General features: G+C 49.1%; 5 protein-coding genes across 8 annotated transcripts in view; 2 read left to right on the top strand and 3 right to left on the bottom strand.

Annotated features, from left to right (window-relative positions):
- Window positions 1-4,589: 4,589 nt before the first annotated feature.
- Mblac1 (metallo-beta-lactamase domain containing 1) lies at window positions 4,590-5,873 on the bottom strand. The gene has a single exon (XM_029563218.1). The coding sequence runs from the start codon at window positions 5,636-5,638 to the stop codon at window positions 4,892-4,894; it is 747 nt and encodes a 248-aa protein (XP_029419078.1). The 5' UTR covers window positions 5,639-5,873; the 3' UTR covers window positions 4,590-4,891.
- A 974-nt stretch (window positions 5,874-6,847) lies between these two features.
- Window positions 6,848-13,337, bottom strand: Cnpy4 (canopy FGF signaling regulator 4). Its single transcript, XM_008832389.3, has 6 exons — window positions 13,105-13,337; window positions 9,843-9,969; window positions 9,643-9,739; window positions 8,523-8,645; window positions 7,647-7,764; window positions 6,848-7,560 (listed from the first exon to the last, which is right to left on the bottom strand). Exons 1-6 carry the CDS (start codon window positions 13,247-13,249, stop codon window positions 7,430-7,432), a joined length of 741 nt encoding a protein of 246 aa, XP_008830611.1. The 5' UTR covers window positions 13,250-13,337; the 3' UTR covers window positions 6,848-7,429.
- Window positions 13,338-13,799: 462 nt separating this feature from the next.
- Window positions 13,800-17,089, top strand: LOC115070228 (transcription initiation factor TFIID subunit 6-like). The gene is made up of 3 exons (XM_029563225.1): window positions 13,800-13,818; window positions 16,509-16,724; window positions 16,979-17,089. The coding sequence occupies exons 2-3, from the start codon at window positions 16,569-16,571 to the stop codon at window positions 17,087-17,089; spliced, it is 267 nt and encodes an 88-aa protein (XP_029419085.1). The 5' UTR covers window positions 13,800-13,818; window positions 16,509-16,568.
- Window positions 17,090-17,451: 362 nt separating this feature from the next.
- On the top strand, window positions 17,452-23,975 carry LOC103733538 (transcription initiation factor TFIID subunit 6). Its single transcript, XM_008832391.3, has 14 exons — window positions 17,452-17,680; window positions 17,935-18,021; window positions 18,208-18,361; window positions 18,569-18,625; window positions 18,732-18,851; window positions 19,770-19,915; window positions 20,007-20,084; window positions 20,225-20,326; window positions 20,425-20,607; window positions 21,241-21,315; window positions 21,432-21,557; window positions 22,600-22,773; window positions 22,922-23,119; window positions 23,441-23,975. Exons 1-14 carry the CDS (start codon window positions 17,525-17,527, stop codon window positions 23,819-23,821), a joined length of 2,037 nt encoding a protein of 678 aa, XP_008830613.1. The 5' UTR covers window positions 17,452-17,524; the 3' UTR covers window positions 23,822-23,975.
- Window positions 23,976-24,125: 150 nt separating this feature from the next.
- Ap4m1 (adaptor related protein complex 4 subunit mu 1) overlaps window positions 24,126-25,823 on the bottom strand; it is a 6,063-nt gene continuing 4,365 nt past the window's right edge. For all 4 annotated transcript variants that reach the window (XM_029563220.1, XM_029563219.1, XM_008832390.3 and 1 more), the window contains 4 exons: window positions 25,282-25,326; window positions 24,669-24,719; window positions 24,463-24,574; window positions 24,126-24,375 (listed from right to left, as the gene is read on the bottom strand). In XM_029563220.1, the coding sequence (XP_029419080.1) occupies window positions 24,151-24,375; window positions 24,463-24,574; window positions 24,669-24,719; window positions 25,282-25,326 (433 nt within the window). In that variant the 3' untranslated portion in view covers window positions 24,126-24,150. The remainder of the gene's footprint in view (window positions 24,376-24,462; window positions 24,575-24,668; window positions 24,720-25,281; window positions 25,327-25,823) is intronic.

Here is a 25,823-nt window from a genome sequence, read left to right on the forward strand (position 1 = left end):
TTAAAAATAACAAAAATCTAGGCGTGGTGGCACACGCCTTTAATTCCTGCATTCGGGAGGCAGAGGCAGGCAGATCTCTGTGAGTTCAAGGCCAGCATGGTCTACATAGTGAGTTCCAGGCCAGCTGGGGCTACAGGGAGACCCTGTCTCAACAAGACCAAAAAAGAAAAAAGAAAAAGAAAAGAAGAAAGGAAAAAAAAGGTGGATGCAAACTCAGTGTAGAAAGTTAGCAAAACCAGAGATTCTGTTAGTTGATGGAAAGAAGGGTGTCCATGCATTGCGGCACATGCCTGTAATCCTAGCACTCAGGACAAGGCAGCAATGTAGAGTGCTCAAGCCTAGTTTGGACTCTATAGGGAATCTAAGGCATAAAAGGGAACAGGAGGGAAAGGGAGGAAAGAGGAAGGGAGGGAAGGAGGAAAGAAAATCAGGCTGAAGATGCAGCTCAGGGGTACAGCACTTGCTAGCATTCATGAGGACCTAAATTCTATCCCTAGTAATCTGGGGTTGGAGTGCTTACCTAAAATACTCAGAGTCCTTGGTTCCATCTTCAGCACTGCATAAATGGGGTATGGTGGTGCATGCCTGTAATCTCAGCACTTGAGAGGTAAAGGCAAGAGGATCAGGAGTTCAAGGCTAGCCTCAACTACATAGTGAGTCTAAGGCCACATGAGACCTGGCCAAGGAAGGAAGGAAGGAAGGAAGGAATGAAGGAAGGAAGGAAGGAAGGAAGGAAGGAAGGGGGAGAGGGAAGGGAGGGGGAAGGGAAGGTAGATGAAGTGAAGGGAGAAAGGGAGAGGAGGGAGAGGGAAGCCGGGAGGGGAAAGAGAAAGGGAATGGTGGAGGGAAAGGGGGAAGGGGAAGGGAGGAGAAAGAAAAAGGAAAGAAGGGGACTTGAAGCCCATCAGGCACTTTGCTCAAAGAAATGACCCCTTTATGTAGGTATTATGTAGCATGGGAGTGGACAGACTGTGTCTCTGGAGTCACCTGCTTCCTATTACAACTCTGAATCTCTATCTTGAGGCAAATCTTCCTCTTGAGATGGCTGAAGGAATCTGGTGGGTGAATCCAGGTTGAAATGCTCAGTCGGAAGGCTGTAGAGAGAAGACACTACTAAGGAAGGGTTTACCTTGAAAACCCACAGACAAAATGCTACAGGAGGCCTGGCTAAGCCTTCAGAATGTACTAGGGAGTCACTGGCAATAGCCTGGATGAGGGAGCACAAAGCTAGGTGGTGATAGGATAAGTGATGCTAGGTCTTTAATTCATTCTTTTTTTTTTTTTTTTTTTTTTTTTGAGACATGATACATAGCCTAGGCTGTTCTTGAACTCATGATCCTCTCGTCTAAGGCTCCCAGATGCTATGATTACAGCCACAATTCTTGGTGTGGTTCTTATGTTATTGTATCTTAATTTTTGAGGAAGGCTCTTATGTAGCCCAGGCTGGCCTCACATTCAGTATGTAGCAAAGGATAACCTTGAACTTCTTGTTCCTTCTGCCTCCACTTCCGGGTGTGCTGAGATTACAGAGGTATATGCCACCTTGCCTGGTTTTATGCAGTGCTGGGAATTGAACCCAGGGTTTTCTCTACCAACTAAGCTACATCCCCAGCCCAAACCTTTGTTGTTGTTTCTTTGTTCTTGAGACAGGGTCTTACTATGTAGCCCTGCTGACCTCGAAATCACTACGTAGACCAGGCTGGCACTGAACTCAGAGTCGCCTCTCTCTGTGTCCTGAGTGCTGGGACTAAAGGCATGCACCACTGCACCCAGAAATCCTCTGTATTTTTATTATTTATTTATTTTGGTCATTTTTGAGACAAGGTCTCCCTGTAGCCTCAGCTGGCCTAGAACTCACTATGCAGACCAGGCTGGGATTAAAAGAGTGTGCCACCATATCCGGTTTTCTCTGTATTAAAAAAACTTATTATTTTTATTTTATGTGAATGTATTGCCTGTATATATGTAAGTGCACCCATGTCATGCAATGCCCAAGGATGTCAGAAGAGGGCATCAGATCCCCTGGAGCTGGAGTTATGGATGGTTGTTAGCCACCATGTGGGTGCTGGGACTCAAACCTGGGTCCTCTGCAAGAACAGCCAGTTCTCTTAACCAGTGACCCATCTCTCAGTTCCTTCTCTGTATTTTTCAAGGAAGAAAGTATAACATCAACTCAGACCTGATCCCTACTATCATCCTCCCGACCTCACTGAAACCCATGGACTACCTGTCACATATCAGACAAGGTCCCCTAATGACTCTGGAGACATAAGGGGTGGGACATAGAATTGTATTGCCAGACCCAGGGTCGCCCCCTGTGATCTGTGCATCAATGGCCTTCCTGCACTCCATAGCCACGAAGCTGGATGGCCTACCTGAGAAGCCACACACTGTGCTGGTGCCACCTCTGCAAGGCCACTACATCACTTTCCCTCTTGCCATCCTTGTGTGATGATTGGTAGAGATTGGGGTAGCTGTGCTGGCCCTCCTATCCTGGGATCCCAGTACTCTTGTGGACATCAAACTGGCCAATACCAGTAATAAATCCGTGTACAGCAGTAACTTTCTGGGGTTCCAGGTGAAGTTTCCCCAAGCTGCCTTTGTTGCCCTCCCCTCCATGTGGCCTGTGTGGATGCCTGGAAAATGACATCCACCTGGGAAAACCCAGTGGACTTATTTCTCCTTTTCTGTCTCACCTGTGGGTTCCCAAGAAGGGTTGACAAAGGGCTTGGGGCTACGGCAGGACTGTGAAGAGGATCACAGCCATAGTAAAACTGGAATGAAGGCTCCATTAATTCCTCTCCCTGGAACACTACATTAACTGTATTAACTTCCTAACTAACCTAGCCAATTCCATCTTTAAATGTTTCTATTCAATTTTACTTTTGTATATGAGTGTTTTCCCTACACATGTAAGTGCATCACATGTGTTCAATGCCTGCAGAGACCAGAAGAGAGCATTGGATCCTCTGGAATTGGAAGTAATAGATGGTTGTTAGCTGTCATGTGGGTGCTGAAAACCGAACCTGGATCCTCTGCAAGAGCAGTCAGTGCTCTTAGCCGCTGAGCCATCTCTCCAGCCCCAAAGATTAATTATTATTTAACTGTGTGTGTGTCTGAGTGTGGGTATGCGTGAATGCAGGTGCTCGGAGGTGTTATATTCCCCTGTAACTGGACTTACAGGCAGCTGTGAGCTGCCCGATGTAGGTGCTGGGATCCAAACTTAGGAACTTGGGTCCTCCACAAGAGCAGCAAACATTCTTTTTATTATTATTGTATGTATATGAGTGCATTGCCTGCATGTGTCTAAGTGCACCCATACCGTGCAATGCCCATGGAGGTCAGAAGAAAGTGTTGGGTTTTCCTGGAACTGGAGTATGGATAGTTATTAGCCACCATGTGTATGCTGGGAATTGAACCCTGGTCCTCTGTAAGAGCAGCTAGTGCTCTTAATCACTGATCTGTATCTCCAGTATCTTGTTTTCTTGACAGGGTCTCCCTGTAGCCCCATGTGGCCTAGAACTCACTACATAGAACAGGCTGGCCTTGATCTCACAAAGATCCATCTGCCTCTGCCTCCTGAGTGCTGGGATTAAAAGTGTGTGCCACCACACCCTCCTCATCCCACTTTTAAAATATGTACATATGTATATATGTTTTATATCTAGATACATATATTACTAAGCACAACCTATAATTATTTGATTGCTACTACTACTATTGCTACTCTGTCTCTTGAATAGAATGTGACCTCTCTGTGGGGCAGGGAATTTGTAGTTTTCTCACTGTAGTGTTACATGACCTACATCAGTGTTGAGACATTACAGATGTTAAAAGGTACCCACTGAGGGCTGGAGAGATGGCTCAACACTTAGGAACGCTGGTTGTTCTTGCAGAAGACCCAGGTTTGAATCCAAGCACCCATATGGCAGCTAACAATTGTAACGTCAGTCCCAGGGGATCCAACAGCCTCTTCTGACCTCTGTGAGCATTGCATAACACAGGTGCACTTACCTACATGTGGGCAATACATGCATACACACAAAATAAAAATAATAAAAATTTTTAAAAAAGATACCCACTGAATAAGTAGATGAATTAAGTCAGGGGAAAGCCAGGCAGGGCGGCACACGCCTGTAATCCCAGCACTTGGGAGGTGGAGAAAGGAACATTAGGAGTTCAAGACCAGCCTGGACTACAAAAGGCTGTCTCAAACAGAGGTGGGAAAAAGGTCAGGAGCTCAGTGGTTAAAAGCACAGGCTGCACTTGCAGAGGACCTAGGTTCAGTTCCCAGCACCCACATGGAGGCTAACAACCATATGTAACTCCCTCTTTTGACCTCCACAGGCACTGGGCACAAGGGTGCACTCTCATGCAGGCAAAACACTCATAAAGTTTTAAAAATAAAATGAATTAATTTTTAAACAATTAAGGTCGCTAGCAGGTCACCTCTGTGCCCAGCACCTTCTCAGCAGCCTACTTCCCAGAAGAAATAAGCCACTGGTCACAGTATTCCTCTTTTGCAACTGCTAGTTACCATATTGGCATGATTAACGCTATTAGTGTTTTTCATTTACGTTAGGACAGTATAATTTCCAATGCAGTATCTATTTTTTATTTTGGAGGATCCTAAGAATACTTCTGCATTTTACTGAGGACCCATAGAAGATGCAGAGCTGGGCCAGACCTTGGTCCTAGTCTCTTGCAGAGAGAGTGTTAAAGGTGATTAATGGCAGTCACTCCGTTCTGTCGGGAAAGCTGGGTCCTGGGAAGGCTGGAAGTAACCAGCCTGACATGCTCTGACTGGCTGACCCAGACGGAGGGCCTTTCCTGCCTGGTATGAACTCAATCTCTGGGTTCATCTGTGCAGGGCACACTCGGTCTTCAAACGTTAATTCTTCTCTGCTTCCCTGACCACCCGAAAGGGGGCTCCGTGACCAGGCACAACGACATCAGCGATGCCTAGGATCCTCTTCCGGCTCCGCTGCTGCACCCCTGGGTCTTCGCTCAGAGCCTGCCACGAGTCCTCGTCTCCATGGCGTTCGAACACATCGCCCGCCACCACCACGGTACCCAGGGTGGTGCCCTCCACCACCACGCTCACGTCCCGCTGGCCTCCGTGGCCCGGCGTGGCCCACACCTGCAGCCCGGGGCCCAGGACCAAGGGCTGCTCCTCACACAGCCCGTGGGGCAGGTAGAGGCCCCCGGGGAGGCAGAAATCGTGCGAGACCAGCAAAGCCGCCCCGGGAAAGAGCCCCAGGTTCCCAATGTGATCCGAGTGTCCGTGGGTCCCCACCACTAAAGTCACGTCTCCCGGGGCCACGCCCTGCCCAGCCAGGGCTCCCAGCAGCGCCCCCCGAACCCAGGGCCCCCCAGTGTCCACGAGGACCGGGCCACGCGCCGCCTCCTCCAGCGCGGCCTTTGCCCCGCGGTCTGCAGATGGGGACCCTCGGCTGCCGGAGCCGGAGGCCCAGGTCCGGGGCAGGACGAGGGTCACTGTGCCGTCCGCGCGCACCGCTTCCCCCGCGCCCTCGGGCTCCGCGTAGCCGCGCAGCAGAACGGCCACCGAGTAGGGGTCGCCGGGCACCAGTAGGGGAGCCTCACCGGGTAGCGGCTCGGTCCGTACCGCGCCGGCCATGGCTGGGAAGGGAAAGAGGGCTACGGACGGCTGCCGGGTTCCCACCGCGAGCCCGCCATTCCCAGGGGGAGGGCTCAACCTTGCCCCTCCCGCCTAAAGTGATCGCCCAACCCACCTCCCCACCGGGCCTCCGCGTTTTGGCTTCAGCTAGGCTCAAGACATGGCTTTCATTCATCGCCATTTAAAGAACAGCCTTTTCCCCGTCCTCATTCTAGCTCTAGCCTTGTACCTAAAATATATCGCCTCTCTTCAATCTGCTCTGAGGAAATGCAAAAACTGGGAAAAACGTGAGGGATTTTGTCCCATACGGGCTCCCGTACTAACTACGGTGGCCGAGTAGTTGAATTCTCGAGCATTTTGCAACTTGTGTGAATGAAGGCTACACAAATCCGAAGTGTTTTTTGTTGTTGTTGTTTTCTTTGAAAATTTTTTGGTTTTTGAGACAGGGCCTCCCTGTAGCCCCAGCTGGCCTGGAACGCACTATATAGACCAGGCTGGCTTCGAACTCACAGAGATCCGCCTGCCTCTGCCTCTGGTAGGATTAAAGGCGGTGAACGCCACGCTCGCTAGGAATGGTTTTTTTGGTGTAAGCGCTCATGTAGCCCAGGCTGGTCCTGAACTTGCATAAGTAGGGCCAGAGAAGACCTTGATCCTCTTGCCTCCACCTCATAAGTGCTGGGATTATAGCTGTGCGCTACCACGCTGGATTTAAAATTCGAGTTGTTGTACAGTTCTGTTCCTCAAATGCCTATCAGCATCCTTGGGCCAGAAAATTCTAAAAACCAATAGGCCCTATTGTCTGAGTGTTGTTGCTTCATCGATCTTATATAATCTCTGCACGTTTAAAGCTGGGCTCAGATGATATTTAGAATTTTTTAAAAGTTTAATAGCGGTATAGAAAATTTGGCATCTGTGAAATAGGAAGTAGGCCAAGTGCAGATCCCCACCCTCTCCCAGAGCCTTGTTCACTCTGTTCACCAACTGATGGTTATACAGCTTCTTGATGCAGGCAGTGTGTAGGTAGGTTGATTGTTTTGGCTTCTTTCTTGTTTCATTTGTTTTTTGAGACAGGTTCTCCCTGTAGCCTGGAACTCACTATGTAGACCAGGCTGGCCTCGATCTCACAGATCCACCAGCCTCTGCCTCTGGAGTACTGGGATTAAAGACTTGGGCCACCACACCCAGCCTGGCTTCTTTTTTTGAGATAGGACGGTCTCATGTAGCCCGCTAGCCTTAAACTTGCTACATAGCCAGATGATAACCTTGAACTTTGGATCCTCTTGCCATCACCTCCAAGTGCTGGGATTGCAAGGGTATGGTCATGTTTTATATGGGGCTGGGGGGGTCAAACCTTGGCTTGGTTCATACTTGGCAAAATATTAAGTGAGCTACATCCCTATTCTCAGTTCTGGCTTGGTGCAAGGGTCCAAAAGTAGAGCCTTTAAAGGGCAAGGGACTTTCCCACAGCTCATCCTGCACATTGCTTACCAGTGAATGCAGGTGTGGACCAGTAGAGATATTTACCAGGAAGAGCTTAAATATTGTCACAACATATACCTGGCCAATTAGGAGCTTGATGTGGCTCATCTCTGGAGGCAAAACTTGCCCCTGCTCCTACCCTTTCTCCTCCTATTCTGAGTCCCCAGGATCCTGCTTGATAACCATCTGAACAGGACAGTTACAAGTCTTCACACACAAGCACTCTTAAAGTCACTCACACACAAGCACTCTTAAAGTTGTCGAGCAGGGAGAGCTCAGATTTTAGAGCTCTCCATTACTCAAAGCCAAGAGTCAAAGATCCTCTGGGTCATGCTTGGGGTTGCCCGATGTCTTGGTTATTTCTTCTTCCTCTTCCTCCTCCTCTTCCTCCTCTTGCCCATCTCTTATTTTCTCCTTTCCAGTCCAAGTTTCCTGTAGACAAGCTAGGTGGAGTAAGAGAAAACAATTTCAGTGTTAGCACTAGGAATATGATGGGTTGGCAGAGGAGGGGCCCAAGCTCTGCACTTACCAGTTTCAGAGTCTGGGAGCACATGACCTTCACAGAGAAAATGCTGAAGGGGCTGCTCCTGGTGATGGAAGTACCAGTCTCCCACAACATCTTCAAATTCCTCCAGCATTGTCTCACACTAGTGAAGAGGAAGAGCAGGAAGGTCTGCTCTAATGGGCTTTGGAAAGCTCCATCTTCCTACTCTACCTGATTGCCTTTGGAGAGGCAGGTAGCCAGCAGGGTAAGCTTGGCTTACTAATTGTGTCATTTTATTCATTGAACATTTACTAATATTTATCTACTCAGCTAGATGGCAAATACCTGTAATCCTAGTTGGAGGGGGGGGAAGGCAGGAGGATCAGAAGTTCAAGGTCATCCTCGACTATATGGTGAGTTCTAGGCTAGCCTGGGCTATGCGAAACCTTGTCTCAAAAACTCTGAGCTTCAAATTCTTGCCTGTTAGTCAGAACTGGCAATCCTACCTGTTACATGAGGATGAGACAGTAGCTGAAAATTATGTAGTCCAGAGCCCAGAACATAGTATATGCTTAGTAAACAATGGTGGCCATCATTAAACTCCAGTATTACTTCATGATATGCTTTGGGGCCTGCTTTAATAAATGACACAGTAGCCACACATGATGGCAAATGCTTTAATACCAGCACTCTGGAGGCAGAGGCAGGGAGATCTCTGTGAGTTTGAGACCAGCCTGGTCTACATAGTGAGTTTGAGGCCAGCCAGAGTTACATAGTGAATGAATGAATGAATGAATGAATGAATGAATGAATGAATAGTCCTCTGCTGTTTCTCCCTGCTCAGAGGTAGACACCCCTAAGGCAAATCTAGGACCTAGCTCCTCTTTTCACCTCCCTGGACAGTGTGACATCTCATCCTACCTGCTTTTTGAGGAATGTCACCTCCACGCTGGGCTCATCCCACAGCTCCAAAGGGATTCCCAGATCCACCTTTACTCCCTTCTGCACCAGGCCTTTGAGCGTTGCCATGGTCTGACTCTGACCCTGAGGGATGGAAAAATTGTTATCAGCCCTGCACCCCACCTCTTCCTTTCCCTTCCCACCAGCCATATCCACTTTATCACCTATAGGAGACTCAGGGGTGTGGTCTGTGAGGGAGTCTGACCATAACAATGGGACGCTCCCTTTTGTGGGGAGACAGGCAGATATTCCTTGAGGATCTTACAGGATACGGATCTTTGTTTCTGAGAAACAGGGACCTGGGCTGGGGAGACAACTCAAAGTTTTTGCTGTGCAAGCACTACTGAGTTCAATCCCCAAAACCCACATAAGAAAGCCAGGCATGGTAACATGAATTTGTAATCCCAGCACTGGAGAGGGAGAGACAGGTTGGCTTATAATCCCAGCACTGGAGAGGGAGAGACAAGTTGATCCTTAAGGTTCTCTGGCCAGCCAGCCTGACCTGCTTGGTAAGCCCCAGGCCAGTGAGACTCTGTCTCAAAAAAACACTGTGGGAATAGCAAGATGCTACCTGTGTTTGATCCCTAGGACCCATACGGTAGAAAGAAGGAATCAACTCCCACAAATTGTCCTCTGATTGCCAAGTACATGTTGTGGCACACAGTCATACACTAAATAAATAGTTGTGAGGAAAACAAAAAACAAAAGAATAACCAAAACAAGGTGAACAGTTTCTGAGGAACAACACTCAAGGTTGACTTCTGGCCCCTACATGTCCACAGGCACACACATGAACAACAAAAAAGAACTGGAGAGGTGGCTCTGTGGTTAAGAACAGGTGTTATTCTTGCAGAGGACGTGGGTTCATGCCAGACACCCACATGGCAGCTCACAACCATCTGTAACCCCAGTTCCAAATGATCCAGTGCCCTCTTCTGGCCTCCTTGGGCACTGCACATCGTGGTACACTTACATACAGGCAAAACACTCATATACATAAAATAAAAAATAATAAAATTTAAAATTTGGAAACAAAGCAAAACAGAAAAACAAACAGCTTTCTTCCCAAGAGGCTTCTGACCTTGGCATATCTCAGTGACCCCTTGCGCTCAGCATGAACACTGTAATCCAAGATCCGCTCACATAAATTCTCCAAGGCCTCTTCCAATCTTGTCTCCCTGGGAAAACAAGGGAACTAAGACTTCTTGATGTTTCAGGAACCCCTAGGGCTCCTCTCCAGGGGAAGAGGGAGTTAGGAGGTGGGTAAGTAAAAAGACTCACGAAACACTGTAAGGCACGTGTCTCTTTCTCTTGCCCGTATCTAGCACCTGCCCCAGCTCCAGCACCTCTCGAGATCGGCCACTGCGACTCAGCTCCTCCTGTAGTTCCATGCTCAGCAGCTTACATACTGGTAGTGAAGAGAGATGTCCAAGGGGATGAAAAAGACAAGTGATCACCCCAGCAGTACATTCTACTCATGACTCAAAGCAGCAGAGCCTTCAAGCACACATGGTCGGAGCCAGAATGACTGGAGGAGAATACCGACTTGGCCTCAGTAGTTGTGTGACACTCGTGTGCCTGGGCTTCTTCACCTCTAACATGGAGATAATACTGTGTCCTTCAAGAAGGTGTGAGGATGAAGTAAGTCAATATATGCACTTCAACCTCTGCTGCTAGAGTAGTTTCTGGCACATAGTAAACACTGTGTAAGTACTTGATTTCACTCTGAAGTTATTGATTGAGCTCATTCTGTATGCACACTAACAATACAGACAGCATAAAACCCATCATGATCTGTACATGGAACACTGCCAGATTAATGTGGGACAGATATATAGAAAATGACAATATAGTGGTGATACTCCAGGGTTACAATCAAGAAACTTAATCTCGGGGCTGCTGAGATGGCTCAGTGGGTAAAGGCAGCCAAACCTTAAGACCCGAGTTCAATCCCTAGTAGCCACACAGTGGAAGGAGAGAACTGACTCCTACACACACATACACACACACACACACACACACACACACACACACACACTGTGGCATGTTCAAATCCACGTGTACACACACAAAATAAATAAAAACGTAATAAAATTTTTTGAGACAGGGTTTCTCTGTATAACCCTGGTTGTCCTGGAACTTGATATGTAGACCAGGCTGGCCTCAAACTCACATTCACCTGCCTCTGGAATTAAAGGCCTGTGCCACCACATCCAGCCATAATAACAATTAGGGGAAAAAAAATCCCATCAGGATATACAAAATTCATTCAAAGGTCACTTGTTCCATAATCCCTATAAGGGTGAATGTATCTTTTCTACTACTATCTGGCCAGCATCTGACCTGGCACATGGAGGGTGGGGTTCCCAAGGAAAATAAATGGCTCATACAGAAGCAACAAGTAAGCTAAAGAGAGGGATAAATACTGGGAGTGCTCAGACTGTGTGCTAGGACCTCAGATACAGGGGACTACCAAGGACTATGACACACCCAGTGACAGGTAAGGGAGGAATTCAAAGAAGAAGACATTTAAACTGAGTCCTGAAGAATGAATAGGAGCTCACCAAATATACAAAGAGATTTCAGGCAAAGGGGAAAACAGCCAGGACTGGAGAGCCAGCTCAGAGGTTAAGAGTACTTGCTGCCAGCCAGGTGTGGTGGCACATGCCTGTAGTCCAAAGCATTCAGAAGGCAGAGGCAGGCAGATCTCTGTGAGATCAAGGCCAGTCTGGTCTACTAGTGAGCTCCAGGCCAGCTGGTACTACAGGGAAACCTTGTCTCAAAAATAAATAAGTAAATAAATAAATAAATAAATAAATAAATAAATAAATAAATAAACAAACACAAAGAGCACTGGCTGCTCTTGCAGAGGACCAAATTTCAGTTTCCCAGCTCCAACATGGTGGCTGACACCTGTCCAAAACTCCAGTTCCAGGGGGTCTGACACCTTCTGGCCTCCTTGGGCATTGCATGTACTGTTGCACTTACATGCATGTAGGCAAAACATTCATACACATTTAATAAAAATAAAGTTATTAAATTTTTTTGAAAAGCAGCCAAGGGAGAGGAAGGCACACTCAGGGACTGTGAGAAGTTGGGTGTATCCAAAGCAGCACAGGCACTTTTAGGAATGAAAGTGGTATAAGAATGTTTGAGTCCATACAAGAGACTTATAGACTATGCCAAAAAAAAATGTTGGCTTAGGGGCTGGTTAAGAGCACTGGCTGCTCTTCCAGAGGACTTAGTTTCAGTTCCCAGCACTCATGTGGTGGCTAACAACCATTAGTAACTCCAGTTCCAGGGGATCTAATGCCCTCTTTGGGCATCTGTGGGTACTTCATGCATGTGATGCACTTACATGCAGGCAAAACGTTGATATATGTAAAATAATTTTTTTTAATCTTGGCTTAGGGGCTGGGGAGATGCCTCAGTCAATAAAGTGTTTGTTTTGCAAGCTTGAGAACCTGAGTTCGAATCCTCAGAACCCATATAAAAAGCTGGGAGGTGTTGCACACTTGTGATCCCAGCACTTCCAGATGGGAGGCAGAGACAGATTCCTAGAAGTTCACGGGCCAGTTAGCTTGGTGGCAAAATTTCAGAGCAATGAGAGACCCTGTTTCAAATAAAAAGTGGAAGGTGCGCTTGAAGAATGACATCCAAGATTGTCCTCTGACCTCCAGAAATGTTCCGTGCCTGTGCATGCATACTCATGGGTGCACATACACAAACACAAAAATGTATGATTGCAGTAGGAGGCATACAGAGGTGCTAAAGCAAGAACTGCCAGGGTTAAGCTGTGTTTAGGAAGATTAACAAGTGGAGGAAGTGAGTGATTAGAATCAAGTCATGAGGAACAATGATAATGAAATACAGTGGGTGTGAGTTGAAGAGGAAAAGAATCCCAGAATGAAATGAATGTCAGGGAGAGACTCACTGGGTACTTCCAAATGTGGCCATTCACTAACGAAGCCAGGAAAGGCGCCACTTGCTGTAAAACCCATACAGTACACCCCTCTACAAAGCCTCACACTGATGGGCAACTTCTAGTGGTAGGGCGTCCCCATCTTCTGTTTATGAGCTTCAACTGCTGAGTTACTCACTCTCACCCTAAGGGGGGCCATGGGACCTGTAATTTGCAAGCGTCTCTGCCAGGGCGAGACACAGGATGTCTACAAGGTCTGAATATCATATCTTGCTCCTGAAGGCTCCCCAAATTTAGGTCTGGTAGGTCACAAAGTGGGAAACATAGAAGCTCTATAGAATGGGTTTTCCAGAGGAGACGGTCTTTAAACTACAATCCCCACAATCCACTGAAGCCCAAGCCTGACAAGAAAAAGCGGGCTCTTTCGGGGTGCCGCATGGGAAATGTAGTGCCACGGTTTGGGATGGCTTTATACGTTCTCTAGCTTGTTCCCATTCCAATATCACCAAGCTCCAAAAGAGCCTCCTCCCTTAAGATCTCAAGAAGGTCCAGTGACCCATCCACCCTAGACGCAGGAGGTGGGACAGGGAGAGGCAAATAGGAACTGCTTTTTTTAGATACCTTCGCATTTGCTGGGCAAACGTTCTGTGTCATCCTCCTCTTTCATCGTCCCAGCCCACGCACCGTATGCTGCCAGGATGAAAAGCAGTATTCCCAACCGCACAGGTCCCATGACAAAACAGTCCACACACGCACGCACACGCATACACAACCACCGTTTGCCTTCAGAACAACTTCGGGAGAGCAGCGGGCCCTTTAAGTTCAGGCGCGGCCTTTGGCAAGCTTTTAAAAAAAAAAAAAAAAAAAAAAAAAAAAAAAAAAATGTAAAAAATCCAGCATGGCAGGGTCAGCGCATGCGCAGAGCTAGCCGGACAAGGAGGTGGAGCGTCAAGGCTCTGGACTTCACCGCCTGTTTTGTGGCGCCTCCTGAAGGTCCTGGCAGCTGGATAGTGAAACAATAAATTGAAGTAATTAGAATAGAAGAATATGATTCTTAATCAAGTATGCAGAGTATAATTTTATATAATTTCAGGGTTTGAGACGAGATGATTTGCTGTAACCTGGGGAAGATGCAGTGACTAGCTCTCGGCCTCTGCCAGGACCTACTCCTGCCAGGGGGCGGGGCCAAGATGGCGCCGAGCGCCGGGTGAGCGGCGCTTTGGCAGCGGTGAGAGGCTTTTACTGCTCCCGGTGCTTGGCTGTCGGGGGCAGGTCTGAGGTGTACCCGGGAGGAGAGTCTTTGAAAGGGCCCATGTGGGGACTCGGAAGAGGACGGTTGGTGGTGTGTCCGTGCTCGTGGGAATCCTGTGTGTGTTTGCACTGGAGGGAAGTTGGGGAGATGTAGTGGATTCCGAACCTCCTTTCGCGCTTCCTGGGGAATCTCTGTTCCCTGCTGAGGAGAATAGCGCACAGATCTAGCTCTAGCTAACCGTCCTCTGCGAAGTCCTCCTGTCGCGTCCCCTGATGTGAGAAGCTCTTGAGGCTGTAGAATGGTTTATGAACCCGTAGTGGCAGAGGGTACCGCAGGGTAGTGAAGGATCAGTAGGAGTTCGCCAGGGAACTGGACTCGGACTGCTTCTTGTATACCTGGCCCCAGGTACAGAGTGTGCGTTGAGTAGTTGTATTCCCTGTAGACAAGACTTAGGAAAGTCAAAGAGGAGACGTGGGATGTTTTGACAAGAACCAAAGTGTCCTTTGGCCTTTATTTTCCCATCTCCCCAGCACTCAGTTCTGAGCATTCTTGAGGTTGATCTTACTCAAGTCCAGTGCCAGGCATGCCCCATTCCTTTTGATCACAGAGTAAACTCCAAGCCTGAGCCTGTGTTTTATTCATTTTGGTAATCATTATGCCAAGTATTTACTGAACACTTAAATCTTTAGGCTTTGAAATTCATTTATTCAACAATGCCCCAGGTACAAGTCTGGGCACCAAATACATCAGTGAACATAAGAGACATATCCCTGTCCACTGGTTGGGGGTAGGATGATAAAAAAAAAAAAATGACAGCCAAACTTGGTGATACATGATTGGTAATGTGCAGGAGGATCACAAATTCAAGGCTGCGGAGTGAGTTCCAGGCCTGCCTAGGCAACTTAGACTGTCTTAGTCCTAGAAGGGTTGCTTAGCATGTAGAAAGCCCTAGGTTTAATCTTGGGTGCTATATATATTTTTTAAAAGATGATAAAAGGTATTAGAAGAAAGCTATAGCAAAGGGTAAAAAGCCAGGCATAGTGGCATGTGGCTCATCCCAGCACTTGGGAGGTAGAAGCTGAAGGACCAGGAGTTAAGGCAGTGTTAAGGCTACATAGTGAATTTGAGGCCAAACTGGAAAAAGAAAAACAGTATATTTATGATAGCATGGCCAGGTATGCAACCAAACATACATTTGGGGCGGACACAAGGAAATAAAGCAAGAACATGCCTGTCGGGTTTAAAGAACAGCAAGGAAGATGATGTGATTGGATAAAGGTAGGGGAAGGAAAGATAGAGGGATGTAATGAGAAAAAAATACCTTTCTTCCTAGTTTTTTGTCTGTTAGGAACTCAATACATAGCCCAGACTGACCTCCAGAGAGCTGGGATTACAAGTATACACAATGTAGGGTCTCACTCTGAAGCCCAGCCTGGCCTGGAACTCAAGACAGTCCACTGCCTCAGCCTTCTATGTACTGGGATTACGAGTGTGAGCCATCACATTTGGCCAAGAAGACAGACTTTGATGGGAAGGCGTTGGAAGGATTTTATGGTAAAAAGGGAACCATTACAGCAAAGAAATGGTGGCCTGGTTTATATTTTGACAGAATCACTTTGGTTTTAAGGAGTAAATGCAGGGAGACTAAGGTGGAATCAGTAACACCTGGTCCTGGGGCTTTTGGAGTTCTGCAAGTCACCTGAGCCAAAAAATAAAGAGTTGAGTGGCAAGTGCTCTACCACTGAGCCATGTCCTGAGCCCTTAATCTGATGGATTTGATGTGAGGACCCAGATAAAGAACTTGGCAAGTAGAAAAAGCAGGATCAGCCAGGCATGGCGCGGCACGTCTTTAATCCCAGCACCTGGGAGGCAGAGGCAGGCAGATCTCTTGAGTTTGAAGCCAGCCTGGTCTACATAATGAGTTCCAGGTCAGCTGGGGCTACAGGGAGACCCTGTCTCAAAAAGACTGAAAAAGAAAGAAAGAAAGAGAGAGAGAGAGAGAGAGAAAGAAAGAAGAAAGAAAGAAAGAAAGAAAGAAAGAAAGAAAGAAAGAAAGAAAGAAAGAAAGAAAAAGAAAGAAAGAGCAGGATCAGGAGTTCATCCTTAGCTACATATTGAGTTGGAAGCCAGCTTGGGTTGCTTGAGCCCTGTCCCAACAAAACAAAACAAAAAATCCTGAAGGCCTTTAATGTGTGCCTTTAATCCCAGCACACAAGAGGCAGAGGCAAGCAGATCTCTGCGATTGAGACCAGCAAGGTCTACATAGTGAGTTCTAGGCCGGGTAGGGCTACAGGGAGACCCTGTTTTTTAAAAAAACAGAGTGGGAGATGTATCAGTAGAGTGCTTTCCCCAATGCAGGAAACCCTAGGTTCCATCCCCAGCACTATGTAAACTAGGTGTGGCCTACATCTGTGATCACAGCACTTGGAAGGTGGAGGCAAGAGGATCTGGAGTTCAAGGCCATCCTTCCTTTCATAGAGCTTGATAAAAAGCTAAAACCAAAAACCCTACACAAACACAAACCAAACAGAACAAGTTGTTACTGGGCATGACAGCACATGCCTGTAATCCTAGTACTTGCAAGGCTGAAGCAGGAGGATGGAACTAGTCTGACCCTGTGTCGAAACAAAACAACCCAAACTAAGTTTCAGGATTGGTAGCATTGTTGTGAAGATGAGCAGAGCCTGGAGCCCATTGGGTAGGGGACTCATCTTATAATAGGGATTTTGACTTGTTTTTCTTTTCATCTCTTCCTGCCATGTCCTGCTACCAGAGTCACCATCTCTCCACCCTGGGGCGCCATCCTTCCAGGGAGGGGAGTTGGAATTCCAGCATGGCTGAGGAGAAGAAACTGAAACTCAGCAATACTGTGCTGCCCTCCGAGTCCATGAAAGTGGTGGCTGAATCCATGGGCATTGCTCAGATTCAGGAAGAAACCTGCCAGCTGCTGACAGATGAAGTCAGCTACCGCATCAAGGAGATTGCACAGGTAACCCTTTGGCCCCAGCCTTGCTTTGTGTGGATCCACTTTATGTAGCTGAGGATAACCTTGAACTTCTCCTTCCTCCACCTCCCAGTGCTGAGGTATAGGCTTGCCCCACCATACCTGGCTCATGTGATGCCAGGGATCCAATCCAGGGCTCTGTGCAAGCTGGGGGCAAGTGCTCTACCTACTGACCTACATACATCTCAAGTCCTGTTTCCTCAGGATCTTGGATTGACCCTCTTCTCCCCAACCCCTAGGATGCTTTGAAGTTCATGCACATGGGGAAGCGACAGAAGCTCACCACCAGTGACATTGACTATGCACTGAAGCTAAAGAATGTAGAGGTAATTGGGAGAGATTGGAAGTAGGCTGGAGGCCTGAGATGGAGGCAGAGCGAAGAGACCCTGTGGATGTTGCAGCCATGCCTCCCCTGGGCTTCTTCTCATGCCTCCCTCTCTCTCTCTCTCTCTCTCTCTCTCTCTCTCTCTCTCTCTCTCTCCTTCTCGTTGTTACTGGGCATGACAGCACATGCCTGTAATCCTAGTACTTGCAAGGCTGAAGCAGGAGGATGGAACTAGTCTGACCCTGTGTCGAAACAAAACAACCCAAACTAAGTTTCAGGATTGGTAGCATTGTTGTGAAGATGAGCAGAGCCTGGAGCCCATTGGGTAGGGGACTCATCTTATAATAGGGATTTTGACTTGTTTTTCTTTTCATCTCTTCCTGCCATGTCCTGCTACCAGAGTCACCATCTCTCCACCCTGGGGCGCCATCCTTCCAGGGAGGGGAGTTGGAATTCCAGCATGGCTGAGGAGAAGAAACTGAAACTCAGCAATACTGTGCTGCCCTCCGAGTCCATGAAAGTGGTGGCTGAATCCATGGGCATTGCTCAGATTCAGGAAGAAACCTGCCAGCTGCTGACAGATGAAGTCAGCTACCGCATCAAGGAGATTGCACAGGTAACCCTTTGGCCCCAGCCTTGCTTTGTGTGGATCCACTTTATGTAGCTGAGGATAACCTTGAACTTCTCCTTCCTCCACCTCCCAGTGCTGAGGTATAGGCTTGCCCCACCATACCTGGCTCATGTGATGCCAGGGATCCAATCCAGGGCTCTGTGCAAGCTGGGGGCAAGTGCTCTACCTACTGACCTACATACATCTCAAGTCCTGTTTCCTCAGGATCTTGGATTGACCCTCTTCTCCCCAACCCCTAGGATGCTTTGAAGTTCATGCACATGGGGAAGCGACAGAAGCTCACCACCAGTGACATTGACTATGCACTGAAGCTAAAGAATGTAGAGGTAATTGGGAGAGATTGGAAGTAGGCTGGAGGCCTGAGATGGAGGCAGAGCAAAGAGACCCTGTGGATGTTGCAGCCATGCCTCCCCTGGGCTTCTTCTCATGCCTCCCTCTCTCTCTCTCTCTCTCTCTCTCTCTCTCTCTCTCTCTCTCCTTCTCGCCCTCCTGCCCTCCCTCCTCTGATATAGCCACTGTATGGCTTCCACGCTCAGGAGTTCATCCCTTTCCGATTCGCCTCTGGTGGGGGCCGGGAGCTCTACTTCTATGAAGAGAAGGAAGTAGACCTGAGTGATATCATCAACACCCCTCTGCCACGGGTGCCCCTGGATGTCTGCCTCAAAGGTGTGGGAAGGGGAGAGTAGGGTAGGCAGGGAGAGGGAAGAGCAGCAAGGTGTGGGGGTGGGGGAGAACCTCACAGGCAAAGAAACAGAAATGTCCAGTTGTGACAGTGTGAGATCCCCGGAGAAAGGCAAGAAGTGGATCTGGAAGGAGTACACACCTTCCTTCAGCGTGACACCTGGGTATTCAACTGGAATATCTTCCTCACAGCTCATTGGCTGAGCATTGAAGGCTGCCAGCCAGCTATACCGGAGAATCCACCCCCAGGTAACCACCTCCATCCAGAGCCTGACCCCCTTGTTCTTCTCCATCCTGTTCTTGTGGAGTCCCCCTCATCTTCTCATCACCCCTACTATGACCACTTTCCTAACAGCTCCCAAAGAACAGCAGAAGGCTGAGGCCACAGAACCCCTGAAGTCAGCAAAGCCAGGCCAGGAGGAAGATGGACCCCTGAAAGGCAAAGGTCAAGGGGCATCCACGGCCGATGGTAAAGGTCAGTACCCAGGCCAGGCCTCCTCCTACCTGTGTCCTTGGTGAAGTGGATGAGGTCAGGGCCAGAGGACCCCAGAAAGGATCTAGAAGCCTAAAGAAAGGCCAGGTCTTGTGGAGGTTTGTCCTGTACAGAGGGCTTTTTCCAAGCTTGCTTTTTTATGTGTGTGTGCATGGGCATGGGTATGCATGTTCATGTTGGTGGTACAGATATGTATGCAGGTGCACATGTGTGTGGCGGCCAGAGGATAACCTTAGCTGTTGGCCCTCAGGTGCTATCTCCCTTGTTTTTGGAGACTGGGTCTCTTTGGTCTGTTAATCTGATTAGGCTAGACTGACTAGCAGCAAGCCCCAGGGATCCACCTGTCTCCACCTTCCCTAAAGATGGGATTACAAGCATGAACCACCATGCCCAGCTTGCTTTTTTTAAAAAACGGATTCTGGGGATTGGACTTAGGTCCGTGTGCCTGTAAGGCAAGGCTTTAAGTGCTTTATTGACTGAGCACTGAACTTTTTTTTTTTTTTTTTTTTTTTTTTTTGGTACTTTTGAGACAGGGGCACCCTGTTGCCCCAGCTGTCCTGGAACTCACTATGTAGACCAGGCTAGCCTCAAACTCACAGAGATCTTCCTGCTTCTGCCTCCCGAGTGCTGGGATTAAAGGCATGTGCCACCACATCCGGCTCTTTTTTAAATTCTATGTATGTTTTAAATTTTATGCATGTTTTACTTGCATGTATTTAAGTGCACCCATATTGTGCAATGCCCCGAGACCAGAAGAAGGCATCAGATCCCCTAGATGTGTGGGTGCTGAGAAGCAAACCCCAGGTCCTCTTCAAGAGCAGCCTGTGCTCTTAACCACTGAGCCATCTCTCTAGCCCTCTGAAGTTCATTTTTCAAACCTGTGTGGCCAAATTCACACAGGGAAAGAGAAGAAAGCGCCTCCCCTGCTGGAAGGGGCCCCTTTCCGCTTGAAACCCCGCAGCATCCACGAACTGTCTGTGGAGCAGCAGCTGTACTACAAAGAGATCACAGAAGCCTGCGTGGGGTCCTGTGAGGCCAAGAGAGCGGTAAGCCCATCTCCCACCTGCCTTCACCCTGAGACTTTTCCCAGAGCGTCAGCAGTTTCCTGCAGTGTATGCCCTCACATCACTCCCACAGGAAGCTCTGCAGAGCATTGCCACGGACCCAGGGCTCTATCAGATGCTGCCACGGTTCAGTACCTTCATCTCAGAGGGGGTGAGAGGACTGGAAAAGGCCAGGCCCAGGAGAAGGCCCCAAAGGAAGGGGGTGGAAACAAAGGAGGGGGATGGTACGGGTCACCCATCTGAGGGTCTCTCTGCCCCCTGCTTGCCCCCAACCAATTTTCCCTCCCCTAGGTCCGTGTGAATGTGGTTCAGAATAACCTGGCCCTGCTCATCTACCTAATGCGCATGGTGAAGGCGCTGATGGACAACCCCACACTCTATCTAGAGAAATATGTGAGTGGCCCCACCCACCTGTCTTTCCAGGATCAGGGGACCCTACTGCACAGGAAGCCAGGTGTAAGAACCGGCTGATCCTGCCTTGTCTTCCTCAGGTGCACGAATTGATCCCAGCAGTGATGACCTGCATTGTCAGCAGACAGCTGTGCCTGCGGCCAGATGTGGACAATCACTGGGCACTCCGGGACTTTGCTGCCCGCCTGGTGGCCCAGATCTGCAAGCATTTCAGCACAACTACCAACAACATCCAGTCTCGAATCACTAAGACCTTCACCAAGGTAAGCCACCAAGAAATAGATCAGCTAATGCAAGTCACCCCTCCAGGGTTTGCACCAGAAAAAGTGAGAACTTCGCCATCCAGCAGTGACTGGGGGAAATGATACCTGGAACAAGAACGAGAGAGATTGGGGTCTGGGACTCAAACCTCCTTCATGTCTTTTTTAAAAACTATTTTATTTTTACTTCATGTGTATGAGTGTACTGCCTGCATGTATATAAGTGCACCTTTGACATGCAATACCCGTGGGGGTCAGAAGAGGGGAGGGGGTTGGATCCCCTGGAACTGGAGTTACAGTTGTTAACTGCCATGTGGGTGCTGGGAACAACCCGGGTCTTCTGCAGTCAGTGCTCTTAACTGCTGAGCCACCTCTTCAGCTCCTCCTCCAGTGTCTTAATGCTTTATAAGATAGGAGATGCCAGTCCTTAGCAATTAGCATTCTTTTTTTGAGAAAGGGTGTCATGTGGCCCAGGCAGGCCTTGAACTTGCCATGTAGCTGAGAATGGTCTTGAACTTATCATCCTGCCTTTATCTCCTGGGTACTGGGATTACATGCCTGCATCACCACATCTGGTTTAACAGTTGCCTGGCCTTTCCAAACCTTTTCATATGGGTTTGTTTTCTTTGCCTACAGAGCTGGGTAGATGAAAAGACGCCCTGGACAACTCGTTATGGCTCCATTGCAGGCCTGGCAGAGCTGGGACACGATGTGAGGCCCTCAGCAGGAAGAACTGGAAAGGGGGGATGTCATAGAGGGGAACACCCTGACCCCCAAGAGGCCCTGGTGACCCTACAGCACCAACTTTCCCCCTTCCTTTCCACTAGGTGATTAAGACTCTGATTCTGCCAAGGCTGCAGCAGGAAGGGGAGCGGATCCGCAGTGTCCTGGATGGGCCTGTGCTGAGCAACATTGACCGCATTGGAGCGGACCATGTGCAGAGCCTTCTCCTGGTGACCGGAGCCCCTACCCTGCCCTCCCTTCTTCCCACCACCCCCACAGACATGGATGGGCACAGTGTTTAGCAAGCACCAGGCACATTTTATTCACTTACTCTTCAGAGGCCAGTACTAATGTGTACACAGAGAGCTGGGCACAGATGGGCTAAGAAACAAGAGGCCCTGCCACCTGGTCTATAACTTTTGGACTACACTGCCCCTCACCCTGCTTGTATCGCTGGTCCTCTGCTGTTCACACTGGCTGGTCCTCAGGGAAGGAGCATTTCTTTTGTTTTTTTGAGACACTGAAGCCCCAGGTGACCTTGAACTCAGATCCTCTGCCTGCCTCTGTCTCCCAAGTGCTGAGATTGGAGGCATCCTTTTTCTCTCTTTGCTTTTAGAGACAGGGTCTCACTAGCCTTGGCTAGCCTGGAACTTGCTAGGTATCATGCTGCCTTGTACCAATCCTGCTGCCTGCCTCTGCCTTCCGAGTGCTAAGATTACAGATGTACACCACCACACACACCAAAATCATTCCTTTTTTTTTTTTGTAATGCTGGGAATTGAACCTAGGGCCTCACACGGTAACAAAACTATTTTTTGGTCTTTTTGAGACAGGGTCTCCCTGTAGCCCCAGCTAGCCTGGAACTCGCTATGTAGACCATGTTGGCCTTGAACTCACAGAGATCTGCTTGCCTCTGCCTCCCAAGTGCACACCACGCCTGGCGGTAACAAAGTTCTTTACCATTGAGCTGTATTTCCTTGCCTGCCCCCCCCCCCATTTATTTTTGCTTTTTGGCACTCTGCATTTGCCCAGGCTAGTCTGAAATTCTCTACATAAACCTGGTTAGCCTTTAACTCATGATCTTTCTATGTCCTGAGTGCTGGGACTATAGGCATAAGCCACCACACCCCCCTCAAGAGCAAGCATTCTAAAGGAAAAACCATAGTGTTCCTCATACACAATCAGCTCACAAAAGCAGTGGTGAGTCCCTTTCTCACCCTGTCCCTCATTTTTCTGAGTACCAGCCCTCCCCCCACATTGCTTTCTCTGCAGAAACACTGTGCCCCAGTACTGGCAAAGCTGCGGCCACCACCTGACAATCAGGATGCCTACCGGGGAGAATTTGGGTCCCTTGGGCCCCTTCTCTGCTCCCATGTGGTGAAGGCTCGAGCTCAGGCTGCTCTACAGGCTCAGCAGGTCAACAGAACCACACTCACCATCACACAGGTCAGCTACTGAGGGAAGAGGGTGAGAGGAAATGTAGAAGGACCCAGGGTTGGGACAGTCATGGGGCTGGAGCCCCTGAGTGAGAAGCAATATATTAAGAGCAAGAGCAACCCAAATCTCCCATGTTGACATCATCTTCTCTCCACAGCCTCGGCCCACACTGACCCTCTCACAGGCCCCTCAGCCTGGCCCTCGAACCCCTGGCTTGCTGAAGGTCCCTGGTTCTATCGCTTTGCCTGTCCAGACACTGGTGTCTGCACGAGCTGCTGCCCCGCCTCAGCCTTCCCCTCCTCCAACAAAATTTATTGTAATGTCCTCGTCTTCCAGTGCCTCATCCACCCAGCAGGTTTGTGGCGCTCCATGCAAGGAGCCTTGGTCACCTCAGAGTACCTTGGGGAAGCCTTGGAGTGGAGGCCTAACTCCTCCATGCCCCAAATCAGAAGGTGGAAGGGTCATTTGTCAGGGTGTTATAGCTCCCAAGCTAACGGCAGTCTCCAGGGTCTTGAGGATGGAATTGAGTAGTCAAACTGGGGGGTACAAAGGAAGATGGGAGCCGAGGGTGAGGGTGAACAGCAGGTATCTGGAAAATGATCCCGGGGGAAGTAAATGCATCTCCTCAGGCCATCTAGGGGTATAAGACAATCACAGTGCTTTCCTCTCTCCCCAGGTCCTATCCCTCAGCACCTCAGCTCCTGGCTCAGGCTCCACCACTACCTCTCCTGTTACCACCACAGTCCCCAGCGTGCAGCCTATTGTTAAGCTGGTCTCCACTGCTACCACTGCACCCCCCAGCACAGCCCCCGCTGGTCCGGGCAGTGTTCAGAAATACATCGTGGTCTCCCTTCCCCCATCAGGGGAGGGCAAAGGAGCCCCCGCCTCTCATCCTTCTCCAGTCCCTCCCCCATCCTCTTCACCATCCCCACTTGGGGGCAGTGCCCTCTGTGGGGGGAAGCAGGAAGCCGGAGACAGCCCCCCTCCAGCTCCAGGGACTCCAAAGGCTAATGGCTCCCAGCCCACTGGATCTGGCTCCCCTCAGTCTGCTCCATGATGGTTGTCACATCTGCTGACCTCCTCCTGTGGATTCCTGCACACACAGACGCATGCTGGAGGAAGAATGGATGAAGGAGTAGGCTGTTTCCTCCAGTGACTTTCTTTTTAGATACTGTACAGTGAATTCTTCAGAATAAAAGTTGGGTTTGTAAGTTGTGAGTCTCCCTGCATCACATATCACAGCACATATCACAGAAAGGGTGAGTCCATGAACCCTCCTGGTTTCAGGATTTTGCTTGTTCAAATTCAAAGTCACAAGAATGAAAATGTCCTTTTCCTGTTCAACTGCCTGCTGGCTTCACTGCCTGTGTTCTTGTTAGGGGACTCTCAGATCCGAATGACATAGGCATCACTATGGCTCAGGTGTCGCACCCACTTGTGCGGGTTGGCATTACCAGAGGGACTGAAGGATACTCTGAGGAAGCGAACCTGGAGGCCAGAGCATGTGTGTCGGGGGAGTTCAAAGGAGAGGCTGGCAGGGCCCAGCCCCAAAGGGGCTGCTGAGGCAGAGGGCCCATGGTTGGGAGGCCCCTGCAAGCCAGGAACATCCATCTGTAAGTAAAGAGGTCGAAGAAGCTATGAGGCCAGGCACCAGAACTGGGTGGTAGCATTAGGTACAAGAGGGTCAACAGTTGATACCTGGAAAAGGCCTGAGAGCTGAGAACCTCCTTGTACCCGGGGCAGGTCCCAGTGGAGGGCTCCTTCCCCCAGCTCTGCCTTCTGATCAGGGCTGCTCAGCTCCTGAGACAGGCTGCAGAGTGGACAGGGAAGATGCTGGACTCAGCGGCTCCTTCCTCAGCAGAGCACTCTACTCCAGGGAGGCTCTCTGAGAAGCACACACTAACCTGACCACGCCTCGAGGCAGGGGAAGGTGCAGACGGATGTTCAGAGCTTGGCTGCAGAGCAAAGGAAGAGAGTCAGCCCTGGAAGGCAGGGGCCTTGGCCTAGTTCCTCAGACAGTTTAGTATAGCTGAGGATGACCTTGAACTTTTGATCTTCCTCCACTCCTTCAGTACTGGGACTGCAAGTGTACCCACCACACCCTACTTATGTAGTGCTGGGGCTCAAACTCAGGACTGTGTGTGTGCAAGGCAAGCACTCTACTACTGACCTACACCTTCAGCTCTGTTCCTCTTTAATCGCACAACAGGAGTTCAGCACGGGCATTCCTACTTCCACCTCTTTCCCAAATGCCAGAGTCTCTAGCTCAACAGGAATCTGAGGTTAGCCTGAAGTCTATTGTTAAGCTGCCTCTGCCTCCCAAGTGCTGGAATTAAAGTTGTGCACCACCATGCCCGGCAATGTTTGGGGGGGTGGGTAGCGGGTGGGCCTCACGTAGCCCAATCTCAGATCCCTATGTATCTGAGATTGACCTTGAACTCCTGATCCTGCTTCCATCTGTCAAGTTATAGGTATGTACATACCACCATGCCCAGTTTAGCCAGCCCAAACTCTTACCTCTTTGGGGGCAGGTCGCACCGTAACTTCAGGTAAATCTGGAGCCTGGATAAATGGTATACCATGACTTAGGTTGTACCCTGCTGGCATTCCACCACTGCTCACCCAAGGTAGTGGTGTAGGTTGTACCCCAAGAAGGAGAAGGACTGCAATCCACCCCACACCACTAGCCAAACCTTATTCCAACTTGCACCCTATCACCTTTACCACCATCCTTCCACATTAAGTCTTGGGAAAAGATAAGCCTTGGTATGGCCTATGGAGTAGTTCTCAAACACAGGAAATGGGGCTGGAGGGATGGTTCAGAGGTTAAGCGCACTGGCTGATCTTGCAGAGGACTCCAGGTTGGTTTCCAGCACCCACATGGAGGTTAACAACCATTGATAACTTCAGTTCCAGGGGATTCAACATCCTCTTCTGGCCTCTGGGAATATCGCACACATAGATGCACTTACGCAAATGAAGGCAAAATACTCATGTACGTAAAAGAAAAATTAAAAAAATGTTTTTTGCGGGGGGGGGGTGTCTTTTTTTTTGAAACA

Source organism: Nannospalax galili, unplaced genomic scaffold (genome assembly GCF_000622305.1).
Source record: "Nannospalax galili isolate Female #2095 unplaced genomic scaffold, S.galili_v1.0 scaffold675, whole genome shotgun sequence".
In the NCBI taxonomy this organism is placed as follows: domain Eukaryota; kingdom Metazoa; phylum Chordata; class Mammalia; order Rodentia; family Spalacidae; genus Nannospalax; species Nannospalax galili.

Excerpts from the sequence above, each read along its gene's own strand:
- Mblac1 (XM_029563218.1), bottom strand. The coding sequence starts at position 5,638 with ATGGCCGGCGCGGTACGGACCGAGCCGCTACCCGGTGAGGCTCCCCTA.
- Cnpy4 (XM_008832389.3), bottom strand. The coding sequence starts at position 13,249 with ATGCGTGTGCGTGCGTGTGTGGACTGTTTTGTCATGGGACCTGTGCGG. Across the intron at positions 9,740-9,842 it reads CACGTGCCTTACAGTGTTTC|GGAGACAAGATTGGAAGAGG; the intron begins GTGAGTCTTTTT and ends TTGTTTTCCCAG. Across the intron at positions 7,561-7,646 it reads GCTCCCAGACTCTGAAACTG|CTTGTCTACAGGAAACTTGG; the intron begins GTAAGTGCAGAG and ends TACTCCACCTAG.
- LOC115070228 (XM_029563225.1), top strand. The coding sequence starts at position 16,569 with ATGGCTGAGGAGAAGAAACTGAAACTCAGCAATACTGTGCTGCCCTCC. Across the intron at positions 16,725-16,978 it reads GCATCAAGGAGATTGCACAG|GATGCTTTGAAGTTCATGCA; the intron begins GTAACCCTTTGG and ends CCCAACCCCTAG.
- LOC103733538 (XM_008832391.3), top strand. The coding sequence starts at position 17,525 with ATGGCTGAGGAGAAGAAACTGAAACTCAGCAATACTGTGCTGCCCTCC. Across the intron at positions 18,626-18,731 it reads ACCGGAGAATCCACCCCCAG|CTCCCAAAGAACAGCAGAAG; the intron begins GTAACCACCTCC and ends CTTTCCTAACAG. Across the intron at positions 20,327-20,424 it reads CACTCTATCTAGAGAAATAT|GTGCACGAATTGATCCCAGC; the intron begins GTGAGTGGCCCC and ends TGTCTTCCTCAG.